Here is a 17,493-nt window from a genome sequence, read left to right as displayed (position 1 = left end):
CCAGGCGCCTTGCGATGGTTCGGGAAGACACAGGGGCCCGTAGTGAAGCTGCTGCCTGTGTCTGGATAGCGGCCAATAAGGCAGTTGGCTCTACGCGTGCGTTTCGGATGATGTGACGGTCTTCTCGACGACTGGTCTGTCGAGGGCGTCCTGAACCTGGTCGCCATGTAAATGACGTCTCTTCTGTCCACTGGTCCCAACACCTCCTCACAGTAAAATCAGAACGGCCTAGTTGACGAGCTACTCGCCGAGCTGACCACCCAACTTCCATCATCCCGATGATTCTTCCCCTATCGAACTCTGACAACTGCTCATATGGTCTTTGACGGCTGCGTAACGGCATGTCTACCTCAGCATTTCCTTTGCAAACGATTAAATACACTCCAGCAAGCTCTGCTTACCTGTTTTATACTCCTAGGAGAACGAAGTTCAACGCCCTCTAGTGGCATTACGCAATGCACAATCACGCTGCATTTCTAATCATTTGCATATCTGCCCGACATGTACCTTCAGGCCAACTTTCGTTTCGATCCCACAATTATTTCTCGGTGCGCAAATTTTTATGGCAATGAGTGTATATATATACACACACATACATTCAGTACATGTGTTTTGCCCCCCCCCCCCTCGGAAAAAGTTGAAATGACGGCCCTGTGCTCAGTGACGTCACAAGCTTCGCGCGGAGGCCTTCTGCTACAGATGGTGTTGGTAGGGTCGCAACTAGGGGGGAGCAGGCGGGTCTCGTGCCCTGGGCGCTGTACCAGAGGGGGGGAGCGCAAATTTCATTCTCAAACCTTACCTTCAACATTACAAGGGGGCACCAAAAGTGCGTACTTGCCCCGGGTGACCAAGCATCTAGTTGCGGCCCTGGGTGTTGGCTTGTGCCTGCTTGTATATTGATTGGTTGTGTAAAGGAAAACGATTGGCTGGTAACGAAATTCAAGATTTTTGTTTATTTATTTAGATAATGGTTCATGATGATGTCCAAACAAAAAAATCGTAACAGAAACGGTAAATTTGTTTTCTCTTTTTTTTCAACTTTTCTTCTTCGTAATACTTTCTAGTTCTTCTAAGATGACGGAATCGAACGGTCCGCATATGTACTTCCCGGGGCTTTCGGGATTCTCCGATACCCAGAAATCGTACATCAGTTCTCTGAAGCGATCTGAATTCAAAGCGTTGCCATTAGTTCTGTCTTGTTCCTGGAAATATCAAGCGAAAAAAATAAATTGCAAAAATAATATCAGTTGATCGGAAATAACGTTACACAGTCACGAGCATCTTAGACACATTTCATGTATATAGTTTGATATCGCCCCCCCCCCCCAGTATTTCATGAATTGGACCGAAAGTTAACTCGTTGCACGGGAATCCACATGATCACAGACATGTTTACAATGGGGCTCAACGGGCTATAGCCAAAGTCTCTCTAGGAGGCTTCGCTGTAGCCCAGGATGGCAAGTTGGAAGATGCGTCAAATTTGAGAAGTTAGGTGTTAAGAAAATTAGTAGAGTTGGTGAATGGCTGCAAATTGTAAAACCCAAAGTGTCTACCTCCTCCCCGGACTCTTACATCGCCCACTTTGGAAAACACTTGTATTGTCTACAGGCGATGAGACAAAAAAAATCCATCTCTGCCTAGAGAGTTTGCAAGCATGTGAGTTACCAAAACAGTGAGCTAGCATGGGAATGACCTAGAAATGGAAGGACCAGATCGTTGAAAGGTGAAAAGAGTGGCCTACAGAGCGAAGGAACAGGTCAGTGAGTGTCCATAAGAGTTTGCAAGCATGTTTGTGACCAAAACAGTGTGCAAGCATGTGAATGACCAAAATTGTGACCTATAGAGCGAGGGACTAGGTTGTTGAATAATCTAGAGCAGTCGTTCTCAACCGGGGGCCACATGGCCCCCTAGTGGTACTGGAATACTTCAAGGGGGGCCACGGAAGAAAATGGAGAAAGGGGCCATGACAGGTGGTTTGGAGGACTGCAGAGAGCTGAGAAGAAAAATTAATGTGTGAAGAAATAAAGCTTTTATATTAGTGACTATACACTTACAGAATCCAACAAAGCCACCCATAAAACCAGGGCCGTCTTAGGGCCTCACCGCCTACATTTTACAAAAAGTTCCCTAGGATGGAGTTTTTTTTCAGGTCCCTGGCTAGATTTTTCAGACTCCTCTATATTAAATTTAGTGTGAGAAACAAAAAAAGATGAAAACCATATCAGGCCCGGGCTGCAGCTCTGTCAGTCCCACTCTTGTGAGGGGTCATGCCCGGTGGCCTCATGTCCATAAGTGACCCCAACTTATGATATTTTGTGTAGTAAAATTAATTTTGAAAATAAGTAGGGATAATGCAGACTGTTTACTTCCAGCTAAGTATGGGACTACCATAGCATCACTTTGCCTAGGGGGGGCCCATGATGTTGAGACAGTCGTGAATAGAACTCGGACTATTGGGGAGATCAATAAATTCTAGACCAGTGGTCTGGAGGCCAATCTTCTTTGCAAAATTTTCGTTCATTATAAATTCACTGAAAAAAATCAATTCAATACGTATGAAGGATCTTGCTTCTAGATGAGAGTTGAAGGGGAGCCACGAGAAAAAAAATATGCTTCAAAGGGGGCCACGGGCAAAAAAGGTTAAGAAACACTGATCTAGAGCAGTGATTCCCAACGTGGGCTTTAACGCCCCCTGGTGGGGGGGGGCGGTAGAAGCTACGGGTATAGCATAGGATTCTATGGGTTAGATTGCGCTAGGAGAAAAAAGTTTCTGAAGAAGGGGGGCGATTGGACAAAAAAGGTTGGGGAAACTATGATCTAGAGCAGTGGTTCTCAACCGGGGGCCATATGACCTCAGGGGGGGGGGGCCCTAGGATATTCCAGGGGGGCCACGGGTGAAAATCTGGCAAAAGGGGAGCCACGGCTACTGATATGGGGGCCACGAAGAAGTTTGTGGAATTAAATTTTTTTAGTCACTCTGACTAAAAAAATTTAATTTCAAACAAAAAATTCATAAAATATATTTTTCGAAATTTTCCCCCCATTCAAGTAACATTAACATGAGGAAGGAAATAAAAAAAACGTTGCGTGTAATCTCGGTGGGTTTGCGACTTGGGGGTGACAGTAGGCCCTGACAAAAACTATAGAAGAGGTTTAAAGCAAAATGGAGTAACTTTTACAGTTACTCCAACAAATTATAAGAGGGCTGCCATGAAGAAAGCAGACAAAGATTTGTTGACCAGTCAGTGACATTTTTCTGAGTGCTGGTAGTGAATGCAATCCAAGAAGTAGATGGGTGAGAAATGAAAGCTTGTGTGTAAAAAAACCCCATCGTTTTCATGCAATTACAGACAGATAGCCATCTAGTTTAATACAAAGCTATCTTCAACCAGCACTGAGTGGTCTGATCATTGATCATTTTTGTCGCTCCACGGTCATTTTCTGCACACGAGGGCTAATTAGACCGGAACCTACAATTTATTGCCGTTTCCGAACGGCAGGCTTGTTTCTTATACTCATCGAGAGGTTGGTGTGCTACTCCCTCGATGGGGGACTCTCTGCGGTAGCAATTTTTTGCTGCGGTCAAGTTGCCATTTTTTGTTGTACTCCTGTGTCAGGAAAGTTTTCTGACAAGGACGAACCGGGTATCGAACTCGCGACACCTCTAAACCTGAGTAGTCTGATGGGGAATATATTTATAAAAATCGAATAAAGAACGATTGCTCTGGGGTACTTTTTTTATGAATTTTTGGGGAGGGGTGTGCCAACACCGATTGCCTCCACTGAAAAGAAATAAAGTCGAATTCAGTTATAACGAACTCCATCCAAGAGACCAAATCATACATGAGGAAAAATACCCGCGAAATTATATTTTTTAAAACTACATTGCTGTATAACTTAAGAAACTGTAATTGCATAAATTTTCTGTTGTGTCTCAATCGCAAGTGTTCATATGAAATTCCTTTCAATTTAACAGGAAAAACGTGATTTTAAACATATTTAAGACGGTCTTAACGTCATTTGGTTTGTGCTGATTGGTTTGTATATGCAATCCAAGCAGATAATGTATTGGGACTTCCTCTAAGATTGACACCTCATATTTAAAGTTTTTTTAATCTATACTGTAATGCTTCCTATTAACTGCCCTACTACGTAAGCCTGCTGCTGGCCTGCAACATCCCAAATAATTTCAATGCAATTTTCCTATCCTGCAAGAACAATGTTGTGCACAATAGAATGGCGTATGACCACATTTAAAGCGATTTAAATCCGTTTATTTGAGACTCGCTGCATCTGCTGATTTCTCAGAAAAGTGCAATAAATTCTCACGTAAGTCTTCACTTTGAAATGTCCATAACCGACCGGCTCAATGCGTATCTTTGTATCAGTCAACCTAAAATTTATGGTTTTCAGTGTTGATAATACGCATGCAAAACCAATTCAGCGACGCGTTTTTCACAGTCTGCAAAAACCTCGTGGATTTGATAGTTAGAAATGATGTCTAAATGCCAAAGATTTGGAGTTCGAGTCAAAATGAAAATGCCAAATAATTGAAATTGTGCTTCGTATAAATGAAATATTTTAATATTGAAAGCTATATATATACAGGGTGATTATAAAAAACTATTCCGACATATGGGCCCCTAACTATCATACCATTCACAGAAACTGAATGAAATTTTGGCATAAGGTATTTTGATGTATGCGCTCAAGAATGATATGGAAAACAACAGTGTCACTCTAACAGTTACGGTTACAGTGAGAAAATTTCGAAAATATCAAATGGCAACACCAAGTTTTTTGTATTGGAATGTGATCTCCATTGTGAAAAACCCTAAATAGCGTTCGAACGGCAACTGTAGCATGAAAATCACCGGCGGTAGATAGGCTAAAAGTGAGGACAACCAATAAGGACAGAGAAGCAGCATAAAATAAAGCATTTGGAAGTATGCCACTAGGACCAATGGTTCGCCAGTAAAATGTCATATGCCCCGTTACCTATGCGCCCTGTATATTGAATATAGTACAGACTATTATGTGAAATATTGTGTTGCGTTTAAGCCAACTCGCACGTTGTTTCGTTCGCCTGCGAGTGAGCGGCCATATTACGAACCAAAAAGCCGCTTGAATGCAGCTTGTCATCCAACGAAATATCAGATTTTCACCGCATCGAAATTGAAGTCAACAAATTGATAATTTGCTTATTTGAAAATCTGATTAGGGGTCATTCAAGTATTACGCCAGCATCGAGGGGAGGGAGGGGATTTCGGATTTGCTGACTTTTGATGATAAAGGGGGGGGGGTTAAAGGTTGCTTACGTCATCAACCACCCCTTTTTGAAAATATGATGTGAAATATTCTAAGCTGCTGACGGGGGGGGGGGTGTCAGTGTTTTGCTGGGGAGGGGGGGTCAAAAATGGCTAAAAATCTGTTTACGTAATACTTGAATGACCCCTTATTTATATTATCCGATGGGCTTGAAATCCTGACCATGAATATCATTATTATGTTCATATGAACAGTTTTGTCACTGCGTTATGCAATGACAAAATCCGTATATACCGGGTGACTCGAAATGTTACGCCGTCCGCCAATAGCAGTTTTTTTTTGTTTTTTTTCTTTTGCCTTGTAGCATTTGCCGCGAATTCACAATGGCACTAACAATTTTTAAAGGGAATTTAAATTAATTTAATACTCTAGAATACTTTAAGACATTCATTTTTAAAAATATTGTTGGTGCTGCTACCTACTTTCAAAATTAGAAGTGCCTTATGTGGTGATGACGAAGCTCGGGTATAAAAAACTAAATCCTTCATTCAGCTTTGCTCCTTATAAAAAAACTTATAAACTGACCTGAAAGATCAAACTTCCAGTTCAGTAGTTTTTTCAAGACCCAAGGAGACATCCAAAACAAAGGACCTCCAAACAAGCAGACGACAGGTGAGATCGTAAAAAGTGAATTTTTCCACACTGCACTTTATAGTAATATGTTGCCATCTAATGATAAATTTAAAAGTGACTCATGTGGTGATGATGAAGTTCAAAGTGAAAAAAAACTATATTCTTTATTCCGCTCAGTTCCTTATAAACAAAGCTCGTGAACTGAACTGGAAATTTAAACTATAAGTTCGGTTATTTTATTTGAGCATAAGGAGACGTCCAAAATAAAGAGCCTCTTAATGAGCAGACGACAGAGAAGAAGTCGGTTCCCTACAAGCTAAGCTCACAAACAGAACTGGAAGTTCGAACTGGCAGTTCAGTAATTTTTTCAGGACACAAGGAGACGCCCAAAACAAGTAACCTGGAGAGAAGCAGACGACATTACTGGTCGGAGGACTAGTCGGACTTATTACTGGAGGGAGTATCCAGCCACCGCGACTGCAGCGACATCAAATGCAGGGAAATGACGGGACTCGGTCAAAACAAACTTCCCGCCTGGAAATTTTTCCATAGAAATGTACTGTTCGGTCTCTAAATATTGGGTTTTGAACATTTAAAAAAAGTATAGAGAGAAGAACTCATCTAAAGGTGAAAAAAGGTTAAATTATTTATTTCATTAATACTAGAATCATTTCTTTCATTAATTTTCTGGATTTTCCTTCATTAATTTTCTGGATTTTCCTTCATTATTTTTTGAATATTTTTTCATTAATTCTGGAATTATTTCCTTTATTAATTATTATTTCTTTCATTACTTCTTAAATAATTGCTTTCATCAATTCTGGATTTGTTTCTTTCATTAATGCTGAAATTATTTCTTTTATTAATGCTGGAATTATTTCTGTCGTTGATTCTGGAATTATCTTTCATTAATTATATTATTATCTCTTTCATTAATTCTTTCACTAATTTTGGAACTATCACTTTTATCAATGCTGTAATTATCTCTTACATTAATTCTAGAATATTTTCTTCCATTAATGCTAAAATTATCTTTTTTTAATGCTGAAATTATCTTTTTTTAATGCTGAAATTATCTTTTTTTAATGCTGAAATTATAACTTTCATTAATTTTGGAATTATCTCGTCCATGCTGAAATTATTTTTTCATTAATTGTTTTAAACTCCTATTTATGCCATAAGAAAATAACGGGGGATCGTGTTTGTTTTCACCGAGTCACGTGATGTTCCGTCGAAAGATATTGGGGGACACAGTTCTCACAGTACTGCCAAGGCAGAGACCGCTGACGTCATACTCTCTCCAGAGGCTTGATTTATATACTGTTGGTGCTGCCATTTAATCTCGAAATTTCAGGCAACTCATGAGATGATGAAAAAAGAGAGATAGAGAGTTCTTTGCCATTTTTTGGCATGAAATTTTTTCATGAGACGAACATTTTGGTAACAAAAATTGTACATTTGCAATAATCGATTTTATGTAGAAAAAATAATTATTTCTTTCCACTGAAACATACGGACAATATGGATGATCGAACAAATAAGTGAAGACACGGATTATGTGGTCTTCAGATAGGGTTACCAGATTCAAAACTGAAAAAGGAGGACGCCTGGTGCGAACCTTAGGCAGTGCCGTCTTAACGCATGCTTCCCCCACCCCGGGCCGTGCCCGTAGGTCCTCAAGTGAAGAGGTGCCTCAGAAAAACGAGACGTAGTTGAATTTTTCGAGAATTTTTCAGGTAGGGGTTCCAAAAAATCCCTTGGCTCGGGAGCCTATGATGCTATTACGACGATCTTGCCTGTCAGCCCCACTCTTGTGGGTGTCATGGAATTCCAGTACTTGATTCCTTTACTTCTATTAATTTACATTAATTACACAAAAATAGCAATAAAAGATTCGAAAAATGATCAAAGTTATCGAATTGCAACGTATATTTGATAAAGTGATGATGAAGCGCTTTAAAAGTATGACAAGAATTTATGTCTGTTCAATATGGTTCGAGCCACGATGAAGTGTCAGCCGATGGACCACGTGCTAATTATTATTAATAATCTATGAATTTTGTAAAATTAATTTAAATGTCATTCGCTCTCAATGGATCGTGTTTGATTACAATCCAGACCATCAACGCGCTCCTGAAATAATGAAAAAAATTAATGTAATAAAATGAATTCTCTCTGAAAAAAAATTCCCCTCCAAGATTTATGTTCGCAACTCGAAAAGTTTGTAAGTCGGGAACAACTACATAAAATGTTTTTAGAGGGAGCCACAAAAATATTTTTTTGCGGCTGTCTGTTCCGCACCTGAACATTCCGCACCTGTCTCCGATTTTGAATTTAAATATCTCAGGGAATAATGCAGTTAAAAACATGTGATTTGTTTGTTGGGCTCAGAAGAGAAAGAACAACAACTGTCTGATTGGAAATTAGGGGGGGGGGGGAATCGTGCAAAAGTTTACATTTTTCATTTTGTGTACACTGTATTTTCATCCTCAAAACTCGTGCAGGGTAACTTCTGGTCACATTTTGAGAATTTTTAAAATTATAACCATACCACTACGACGAACGGTTGATGAGATAAAAACTGTACCAACACTCCAAGGAGGAACCATTGAATCTTATAATGGCCATAATATTACCAATAGGCAGGGCCCCAACTAGTGGCGGGAGCAGGGGAGTCTGGTGCCCCCAGGCTCATTACAAAAGGGGGCGCAAATTCAACGATTCAACCTATCCTTCAGCATTACGTTGCGGCCCTGCCAATAGGTATCTTATTTCTGACGATTCACCGTTATATATATTGGGTATTTTTTTCTTTTTAGATACATTGTCAAGTGTGTAATTTACACCTGGTACCATTTCTTTTACTTCTATGGATCAAACTACACAGTTGATCCACTAATGACCCACAAAAATCATGTCCTTACTCTGTAGAACTTGGTTTGCTGCATGGGACCCATCTGGTCATTTCTGGCAACCAAGTGACAATTAGATCTGGTTCCGATTTTCAAGAGTAAATATGCAAATAGGTAAGTAGGAATTTTTAGCAAGGTAGTAGTGCCTCTTTCAGAAAAGTCGCTTTGTATGTGGGCGTATGATAATGTTAAGACAGCCCTGGGCGTACTTTATGAAAATTGTGAAAAGCTAATCGAAAAACTTGGCAATAATGTGAAGTCTAGTTTGCAACATTATTAGATTCTCATCTTTTGTGCCATCCTTTGTGATAATGATCTTCAACTATACAATCAAGTGTTCTTACAATTTTGAATAACTTTCTTCTAATGGAAAAACGGGCGGGGGAGGGGGGTAGAAAATTATTCATGTTCGCAAGAGGGAGCCATAGGAATGAGAAATGCTTGAAAGGGGGGCCATAGACAAAAAAGGTTGAGAACCACTGATCTAGAGCATAGTTTCCCAACCTTTTTTGTCCCAACGCAATCTAACCAATAAAATCTTATATTATACCCGTAGCTTCTACCGCCCCCTGGAACATTCCATCACCCCCCCGGGGGGCGTTAACGCCCACGTTGGGAATCACTGATCGAGAGCATAGTTAACTAAAAGGTCTTAACTAAAGTCTATGCTGCCGCCCCTGCTAATCACAAATAACGTTATACACGCAGGAACTTCGCCGCAAAAAAATTCTGTTCGTTTAAATTCTTAGGTGCTACTGTACTGAGAGATGTTTGAGAAAATATTGGTTAAGAACTATTGTATTATAACAGTAATGAATATGCATTATCTGCTGTACTTACATTAAGCATGGTTTCAAAACATTCTTTCGCTCTGGATGCGTCCATGTTATGCTGGGTCAAATATTTCTTGTAGTCTTTCAAACAGAACAAAACATCCTCTGAAAGTAAGAAAAACATTTTTCAACTTCGAAATTTAATTTTCCGCATCATCTAGGAAGAAATAATCCCTGGCAATAATGAGTATTTGAGAATTTTTTACATAATATTTCAGGTTAGGCATCATAGCCTTCTAACACATTAGTACGGGGGAACGAGAATTATTCTCGTTACGTCTGCGCTTTTCATAGATAACGGTATTGCACAGTATGTCATGTAAGTGCTGATGCGGCCTTTATCTCATCAACCGTCCGTCGTAGAGGTATGATTTAAAATGCTCACAAAGCGTTCAAAAATTATCCTGTACCAGTTTTCAGAGTGAAAATGCAGTGTGCCACAACGTAAAAAAAGCTAAATTTTCATACGCCCCCCCCCCTTGTACTCTAACTTCTAATTAGGAAGTTGTTGCACTGTATCGTCTGAGGTCAAAAGAAAAAATTCCACTATTCTAAGCGCAATATTCGCTGAGATATTTAAATTCTAAAATCGGAGAAAAGTTATGGAAGAACGGCAAAAACTAACGAACAACACTCCGCTCCCTCATGTACGCTGTTCTTTCTTAGGCTGACCATATTAGAAGAATACAGGAAATTTATCTTCGAAATACGGAACAACGCCAATTATCGCCAAAAATGATGCAAAAGCGTAATAAAGCGCACTTAAAATTGCAATGAATTGTAAAAATACATGAGAGATGAATACATTCTTGTTTGTAGTCGTAATTATATTATCGTAATGTAATTTCTAAGTTAATAATAATAAATAATAATAACGTGATCTTCACGTATTCCCAAGGGATCAGCATGATCCGTCTAGGGAATTTGTTAGTAGACATCCATGCTCGAACCGGGATTCGAACCTAGGCCTGCACAGCGAGAAGCTAGTTCCCTAACCACCCGACTGCCAGGCGGCAAGTTGGAAAGGTAATTTTAATCGTTGAGTTGAAGAATAAAAAGCCAAGTTGTTTTCGTTGAAAGTGCGTGAAAAAAGGGAAATTTTTTGCAAAAAAAACGGGAAATACGGGACGTAAGGTCACCTATCTTTTCCCAACTTTTCTCCGATTTTTGAATTCAAAATATTTCAGCGAATATTGCACTTAGAAACAGCGAATTTTTTCCGGTTTGCCTCAGGAGATGCAGGGCAACAACTTTCTTCTAACAAAGTTAGAGGACAAGGGAGCCGTATAAAAATTTAGATTTTTTGTTTACACTCAGTGGTTCTCAACCTTGTGAAGCCCGCGACCCGGTTTCATTTATTTTTGTAAGTGGAAGACCCGATCAAACACACGACTAACGAAAAACGAATGTGGGGGGGGGGGGAGGAACGGCAGATCAATCGCCGCCCCTCCGCTTGAGAAACACTGCTGTATTTTCACTCTCAAAACTAGTATAAGGAATATTTTTGAATGAATTTTGCATTTTTTAAACAAACTTATATCTCTACGACGGACGATTGGTAAGATAAAGGCCGCATTGACACTTACAGTGCACCCTGTACATTTTACAGTGGTGCATTCTTGCCTTTGTTAGCGCATATTATTATCGCACTATATACATATGAGTGAAAAATGTTCACACACAATGAAATATATTTATCACAAAAATAAATATCACAGTTTTAATACACATATGTTGAAATATCTTGTATATCGCTAAAATACCCCGATGCGAATGTTTTAACAGTTTTGTAGAAAATATATTCGAGGGCTGGAGAATAATGTTTACGCCAACGCGTAAAATATTTATTGTTTCACCTGTAGATTGTTAGATTCCTTTAATGCAATCGCCAGTACATATCTATGGCTCTTTGCCACAACTGTGGAGGATTATAGGATGTTGGTGGCAGCACCTTCCTCATAGTTCGGGGTTTCTTAAAACCCTTTGTGTGTTCAGCGGTCCTTTTTTGTATGCCAATAAGATTACGACCACGGATGCCTTTGCAACACAATAAATAGAATATACGTATTATACAGGTATGAGAAACCTATTCATTATAAAGTAATGAATAAATTGTTTCCCCCCATAAAATATTTCCAAGGGAATCCGGAACTCTTGGTAAAGAATTCCTGTAATGATTGTTTCTGAATCAGTTATTTATAACTTATGTTCGGGAACATTTGGTGTGGACGTCTTTCTCTAATTGTTCTTTGAACGCGTGAAAGAGACATCGAAGTCGCAGGTGCTGGTAAATGGCAATATAGGTGCCCCATCCGTCTTCTCCAGTGAAGTTTGTCCAAGACTAGAATAGGGGCTGTGACATTAGCCGGTTTAATGTAGAGAAATGAGTATGTGTTCTAAGATGCTGAAAATAAGCCACCGCACGATATGGCAGGGCTTAGATGCTGCATGTTTCTGGAAGACCTGTATTTTTCTGCTATGGAAACCCGCTCGGATGACTATCCATGCAGGTAGCTCTTCGCTTATACTGCTCTGGGTGCGAATCCTCCGACATATAGCCCTGAAAAGGCGAAGATACTTTACTGTTAGCGTCCATGATGAGGAAAACCAAGTGCAAATATGTCTGAAGGAAACCCGGGAGCTCCTTGTGTGACTTCGTCTGTTTCCTTAGGTTGTGGAAAAATTTCAACCACTCGTCAAATTCGACTATGGCGTCCTATACAAAAAGCCAAAAACACCGTCGCATCATAATCTAAATATTAAATACAATACCAAGTTTCAAACGCGTATTTTCGTGAATACAGCTTAACTATTTTTTTACCTTGTTGAAATCGGCATGTTCTGTAAGTTCGTCCCACCATTTTTCCAGAACTGACAGCCACCTGTCGAACACATCTTTTTCCAGTTTACCTCTACGCTGGATTTTTGTGTATTTCTATATTGGCAAATGAAATGCAGTGTTGTATATATTTTTGAATACCGCGAGAAATAGAATAGCAGTGGGTTTAAAAATAAAATACCATTCTATTTGTCTGAGAAATTGAAATTCAAAAGAAACGAGGTCAGTTATGTCATACTCACTTCCGCAAGAAGTTTGAAGTCGTCCCATGTCAGGACTCCATCCCCATTGACATCTGTGAATTAATAATGATAATTATGAAGTTGAGAAGTTGGAAAAGTAATTTTCAAGAAACTGAGAGAAGATTATGGTATATATGCTTAGAATTTCAGCTTGGAAAATGTGTAATATTAATTAATCTAATCATAAATAATTAAGAAGGAGATTAGAAATGTTCTCTAAACAGATTATGTTCGAAATAGATAACACTTTTCGTTTATATAAAAAAATAATAATCCATTGCCAGTACCCCAGTTTTAATTTGGGAGACAGATGGCAGCACATGCGCTCATTTGAGGCGTCACACTCAAAAAATGCACACAACTTAGTTCCACTATAATCAGTTCCGGCACAATCACATCTTCTGAAACATTATTGCTCCAATAGGGGAAATATGTATTACTTAACCGTGTATAGTCAACGCCCTCTATAGAAGAAACCCTCCGCACAAAGCTTGTGACGTCACTGAAGGAGGTCATCTCACCTATGGACCCATTGGATATAGTACTGCTAAAAAGGGTAAAGATGACGCACGCGTCGGCCTGCTATGTCCAATGACAAAAGGTGAGATGGCCTTCATTGATGTCACGAGCTTCAGTTTCCTATTCAATTTAATGAAACAAAATTACTTGTTCTCAAGTCGAACTTTTCCCTAATCTTTTGGATAAAAATGTATGAAAAAATGTCGTGAAAAATGTATTTTCTCAAAATTTCCGACAAATTCTCAACTTCCAGTCATCCTTTTCTTCATTCCGGGATTTACTCCCAGGTGGCGGCAGTAGCGAGATGGAAATGATTTTTTGATCGAAAAATCATCTCGATCTCGACACTGTCTGTCTTTTCGCGGGCTGCTGGAGTTTTACCAGATCATGGATGAATTCATGAGCACGTGCCAATGGCAGATGCAAATGCAACTACTCAAGAAATTTTGTACATGTGTGACAATCAACTTCGCTACGAACGGAACCGTAAAAGTTGGAGTGATGTGATTCCAGTCACTTGTCTGGTGAAAATATTTTGGAGATTCGTGCCTTTCTAACAACATTGTTCATTTGTTTCGGAATATCAATGTCGCTCAGCAACATTTTCCACATGTCCAAACTAGATTCATACGTTTGTTCAACTGTATGAAAGAAAAATTGTGGATGACTTATACGGATGCTGTTAAAAAGTATAAAATAAAGTCACACATTGAATCTTCTCATGAAAATAACGAAAACGAATCTCAGAAAGCAACCGAGGACTCTATTACTTGCTGAAGCTACGGACATATTGGAAAAAAATTCGGCTGTCGAAAATTGTGCAGTTCGTCTTTTAATTAATCAGCCTGAAGATTTTGTACAATGTTTGAGAGCATCCAGAAGAAAACAAATGGTAATTAGTATAAGTTTACAAATGAAATAGTTTTCGTCGCCCTCGTTTACGTTCTATACAAACACTAATTGTAACAATGAGGAAATTGGCATGAGAATTCTAATTTGCATAGTTTCAATAAACTTATAATTAAGTCGCAGAGGAATGTGTACGAAGTGCATGTACACATTGTTGAGTAGAAGAGGCGAGCATGCCGTCTATGCGGAATTTCTAACGAATTGGTACAAAGCGGAACGTATATTCTGAATATATGTGTGGCCCTCAATATTTATGTTATCAGCGATGTGAGTATTTCGTGTTCTAATGGTGCTACTTTCCAACTTCCATATTTTGAAGTTAAAATGACATATGTCTGAATTTTCGTATTATGTAAGCAATCGTGTTGAAGGTCTAACCATTTTCTGCGGAGAGAGACTTTTTCGCATTCGTTTGAAAACCGCAAAAACCCCATCCTTGCTGAGTGACATACAGATAAATATTTCATATTTATAAAATTATATAGTTAACACGAGGAACGTTTTGATTCTTACCCCAGAATTTGTGAAATATGTAGAGGTGCTTGTGACGAAACGTCGATGCCATTATTGCTGCCTTATGTCAAGATTTCACGTGAGGCACTCGCTGAATAGAAAAAGAAATACACATAAACGGAAGCTCATTTGTCTACGACAGAAAAAAGTATAACAAACTGAAATCTCATTTAAATTCACATGCTTCATGGGAATTTAAATCATTTAAATTCCCATTCTGCTTATTAGGAAAGTACAAAAATAAAATTTATGTGTATTAATTACTCGTGGTCCATCCTATCCATCATTGTTGAAAATTTTAAGCATTTCCCCCACTCTCCCCTCCGACACATGCGTTCTTTCAATGTAAACATACATTCAAAAGAACAAGTGTTCTTTCATAACTCAAGTCCCCTCATAGTGCATCTAAGAACCGATGGGTACTGGGTCCCGAAACAAAACTGGGTCGTAAGGGCTCCTGAGATGGATCGTACAGATGCACTTCGCAATTCGGTTATGCATCCATTTACTGCGTCATTGGTTTCAGGGGCCGACCTGAGTTGGAACCCAGACACGTTATGCGGCTCCCTTGGGGCCATGATTTTATGTACAGTATTTTTGGAGAGAAGTGGCACCCAAATAAGGCATAACATTATTAGAGAATGCACGCAGGAATGCTAAAAGTTATTGATACCGTACAAAAATATAAACACTCTAACTAATGATGAGGTTAATGAAACAATTCCAGAAATAACGAAGAGAGAAATGATTTCAGAATTATTGAGGAAATAATTTCAAAAAGGAATGAGAGGGATAATTCCAGAATTAATAGCAGAAATAGTTCTAAAATGAATGAAAATTCAGAATTCATGAGAGAATTAATTTCAGAATTAGTGAAATTTGATAACTTGGAAGCCGCTCCCCCCCCCCCCATCTTGTTCTATTCAAATACTCTTAGGCTCAGACCCTGTAGGCCCAAGAAGCCATGGACTGGTTTCACTAATTTCGAAAACTAAAAAAATTTTGATAATCAAGGAATATTTAATAAGAATTGTCATATTAAAAACAGATCTATGTGTCGCGAAGATGATCACGTCGTTAGTTTTGAGATCGCGGCTGAAAAATGTTAAGAACCCCCTCTTCTCTGCAGTCCTTCAGTTCTATGTCCCTCTGCAGGTATGTACGGCACATACGCGCCGGAACCTGGATCTGTTTGGGGGCCACCCCAATAATTAATGTATATACAATGCAACGCACCCCCCCCCTTCTGCGTAAGGGCCCGAGTCCTGTATATACGGGACAACTGGCAACTTTCAGCTCCCTCAATATTTTCTTCATTGTGTCGCCTCTGGTACATAGAGGTGCATTTGTGGTTTTGCCGCCTGTTCGCTAAATGAATTTTGCCGCCCTACTCCCATTCTAGTCTAATTTTCTTGACGACTCTTCCCCCGGATTCACCCCCCCCCCTGCTCCAAACCCACTTAGCCCCCCCCCCCGCACTCCTGCAAGTACATAGGTACATGCTATTTGGTCACTCACAGACTTGCACCCGCTCTAGGTCACTGTTGTTTAAGTCGTATAATGGCATGGTTCCTTGCTTCATAGGTCATTCTTTTGATCATTAACACGTTTGCACATGCTCTAGGTCCGGGTTTCTCAAACTTCTTCCACTCACGGCGCCCCTTACCCTAATCAACGCTTATCCGCGGGTCATTCTTTCGGTCATTCACATGCTTGCAAGCGCTCTGGATCACTCTTTTGGTCATTCACATGAGAGCACACGCTTTAGGTCAATTGCTGACCTGGTCCCTGGCTCTGTAAGCCACTCTTTTGTTCATTTACATTGCTTGTTCATGCTCCAAGTCACTCTTTTGCCCACTCACGTGCTTGCAATTTATCTGATAGTCCCTACCTGGCTATAAATGCTTGTCTGTCCCAACCTACACGTTTACTCTCGAAATTTTTAACTGGATTCCATTTTTAATGAAGCCCTCCTCTTCTGTTGAAGGTTCCGGTCAGTGCCGGGTTAGCTCATGCATTAAGATGGCACTGCTCGGCAGAGGCAGATTTGTTTAAGAGAAGGGTTGCACAAATTTTTCCCTCCCTTCTCCCGTTCTACTAATTTTCTCGGCCCCTCATTCCTCGAATTTGCCGCCCCTCTGAACTTGCCCCACTTTGGGCTATAACCCGCTAAGCCGCCACCCCCCCCCCCATGCCTGCTGGTGCAGCCTACCCCAGGCGAGGACGAAAAAGATATCACTACTCATTCATCTTGCCAATTACTAATATAAATAAGACGTTATTAAAGGTAAAAATGAAAAAGGCAAACCTGGAAAATGTCCACGATCAGAGAAATCTGTGCTCCTGTGACACCGATAGAAGTTATAACGAGAAAATCTTCATGAAAAGAAGAGACGAAGGAGAGCGCGTTTCTTTCCTAAATGAAATAGAAAAGAATCGCAGACCTTGCGTGGGACGAGAGTTCAGTCCAAGAAAGAGAACCTTCTCCAGTGTGTGTGCAATAAAGTAAGCACTTTTTTTCCGACATCTCCCAATGTCTCTATTTATAGATTATTATTTTATACTTTTTTGTTTCTAACTTTTCTTTGAAGCGAAATGGCAAAACGCTGATTCGATGTTGAGAGAGTTTCTTTCCCCATACTGAAGTAGTGATAGTGAGAATGAGAAGCATTTACGTGTAAGAAGCCATTTCGTCTTCTTGAAGTCACTCCATCGCCATAGGCGTAAACTTCTATAGGGCCCATGGGCCTGAGCCCCCCCAACATTTTTGAAGACGCGGCTCAGCCCCCCCAAAAATTCGTATGAATATGGCTTATTCATTTTGC

At 39.8% G+C, this 17,493-nt stretch overlaps 1 protein-coding gene across 1 annotated transcript; it reads right to left on the bottom strand.

The window, feature by feature from the left end:
* Nucleotides 1–930: 930 nt before the first annotated feature.
* LOC149068814 (sarcoplasmic calcium-binding protein, alpha chain-like) lies at nucleotides 931–17,146 on the bottom strand. The gene is made up of 7 exons (XM_089250915.1): nucleotides 16,977–17,146; nucleotides 14,669–14,759; nucleotides 12,728–12,780; nucleotides 12,468–12,581; nucleotides 12,230–12,362; nucleotides 9,654–9,751; nucleotides 931–1,202 (listed from the first exon to the last, which is right to left on the bottom strand). Exons 2-7 carry the CDS (start codon nucleotides 14,718–14,720, stop codon nucleotides 1,035–1,037), a joined length of 618 nt encoding a protein of 205 aa, XP_089107041.1. The 5' UTR covers nucleotides 14,721–14,759; nucleotides 16,977–17,146; the 3' UTR covers nucleotides 931–1,034.
* Nucleotides 17,147–17,493: the final 347 nt, after the last annotated feature.

The sequence above is a fragment of the Pholcus phalangioides genome, unplaced genomic scaffold, assembly GCF_987345545.1.
Source record: "Pholcus phalangioides strain wild (caught in Gottingen) unplaced genomic scaffold, Ppha-v1.0 ptg000024l_1, whole genome shotgun sequence".
NCBI lineage: Eukaryota > Metazoa > Arthropoda > Arachnida > Araneae > Pholcidae > Pholcus > Pholcus phalangioides.
Note: the sequence above shows the minus strand (reverse complement) of the source record. Positions and strands in the feature narration are given on the sequence as shown.

What these genes read in the sequence shown, in the direction of transcription:
- LOC149068814 (XM_089250915.1), bottom strand. Translation starts at nt 14,720, where the DNA reads ATGGCATCGACGTTTCGTCACAAGCACCTCTACATATTTCACAAATTC. An exon ending in CATATTTCACAAATTCTGGG is followed by an intron (nt 12,781 to 14,668) that starts GTAAGAATCAAA and finishes ATTAATTCACAG; the next exon opens with ATGTCAATGGGGATGGAGTC. An exon ending in AACATGCCGATTTCAACAAG is followed by an intron (nt 12,363 to 12,467) that starts GTAAAAAAATAG and finishes CTTTTTGTATAG; the next exon opens with GACGCCATAGTCGAATTTGA.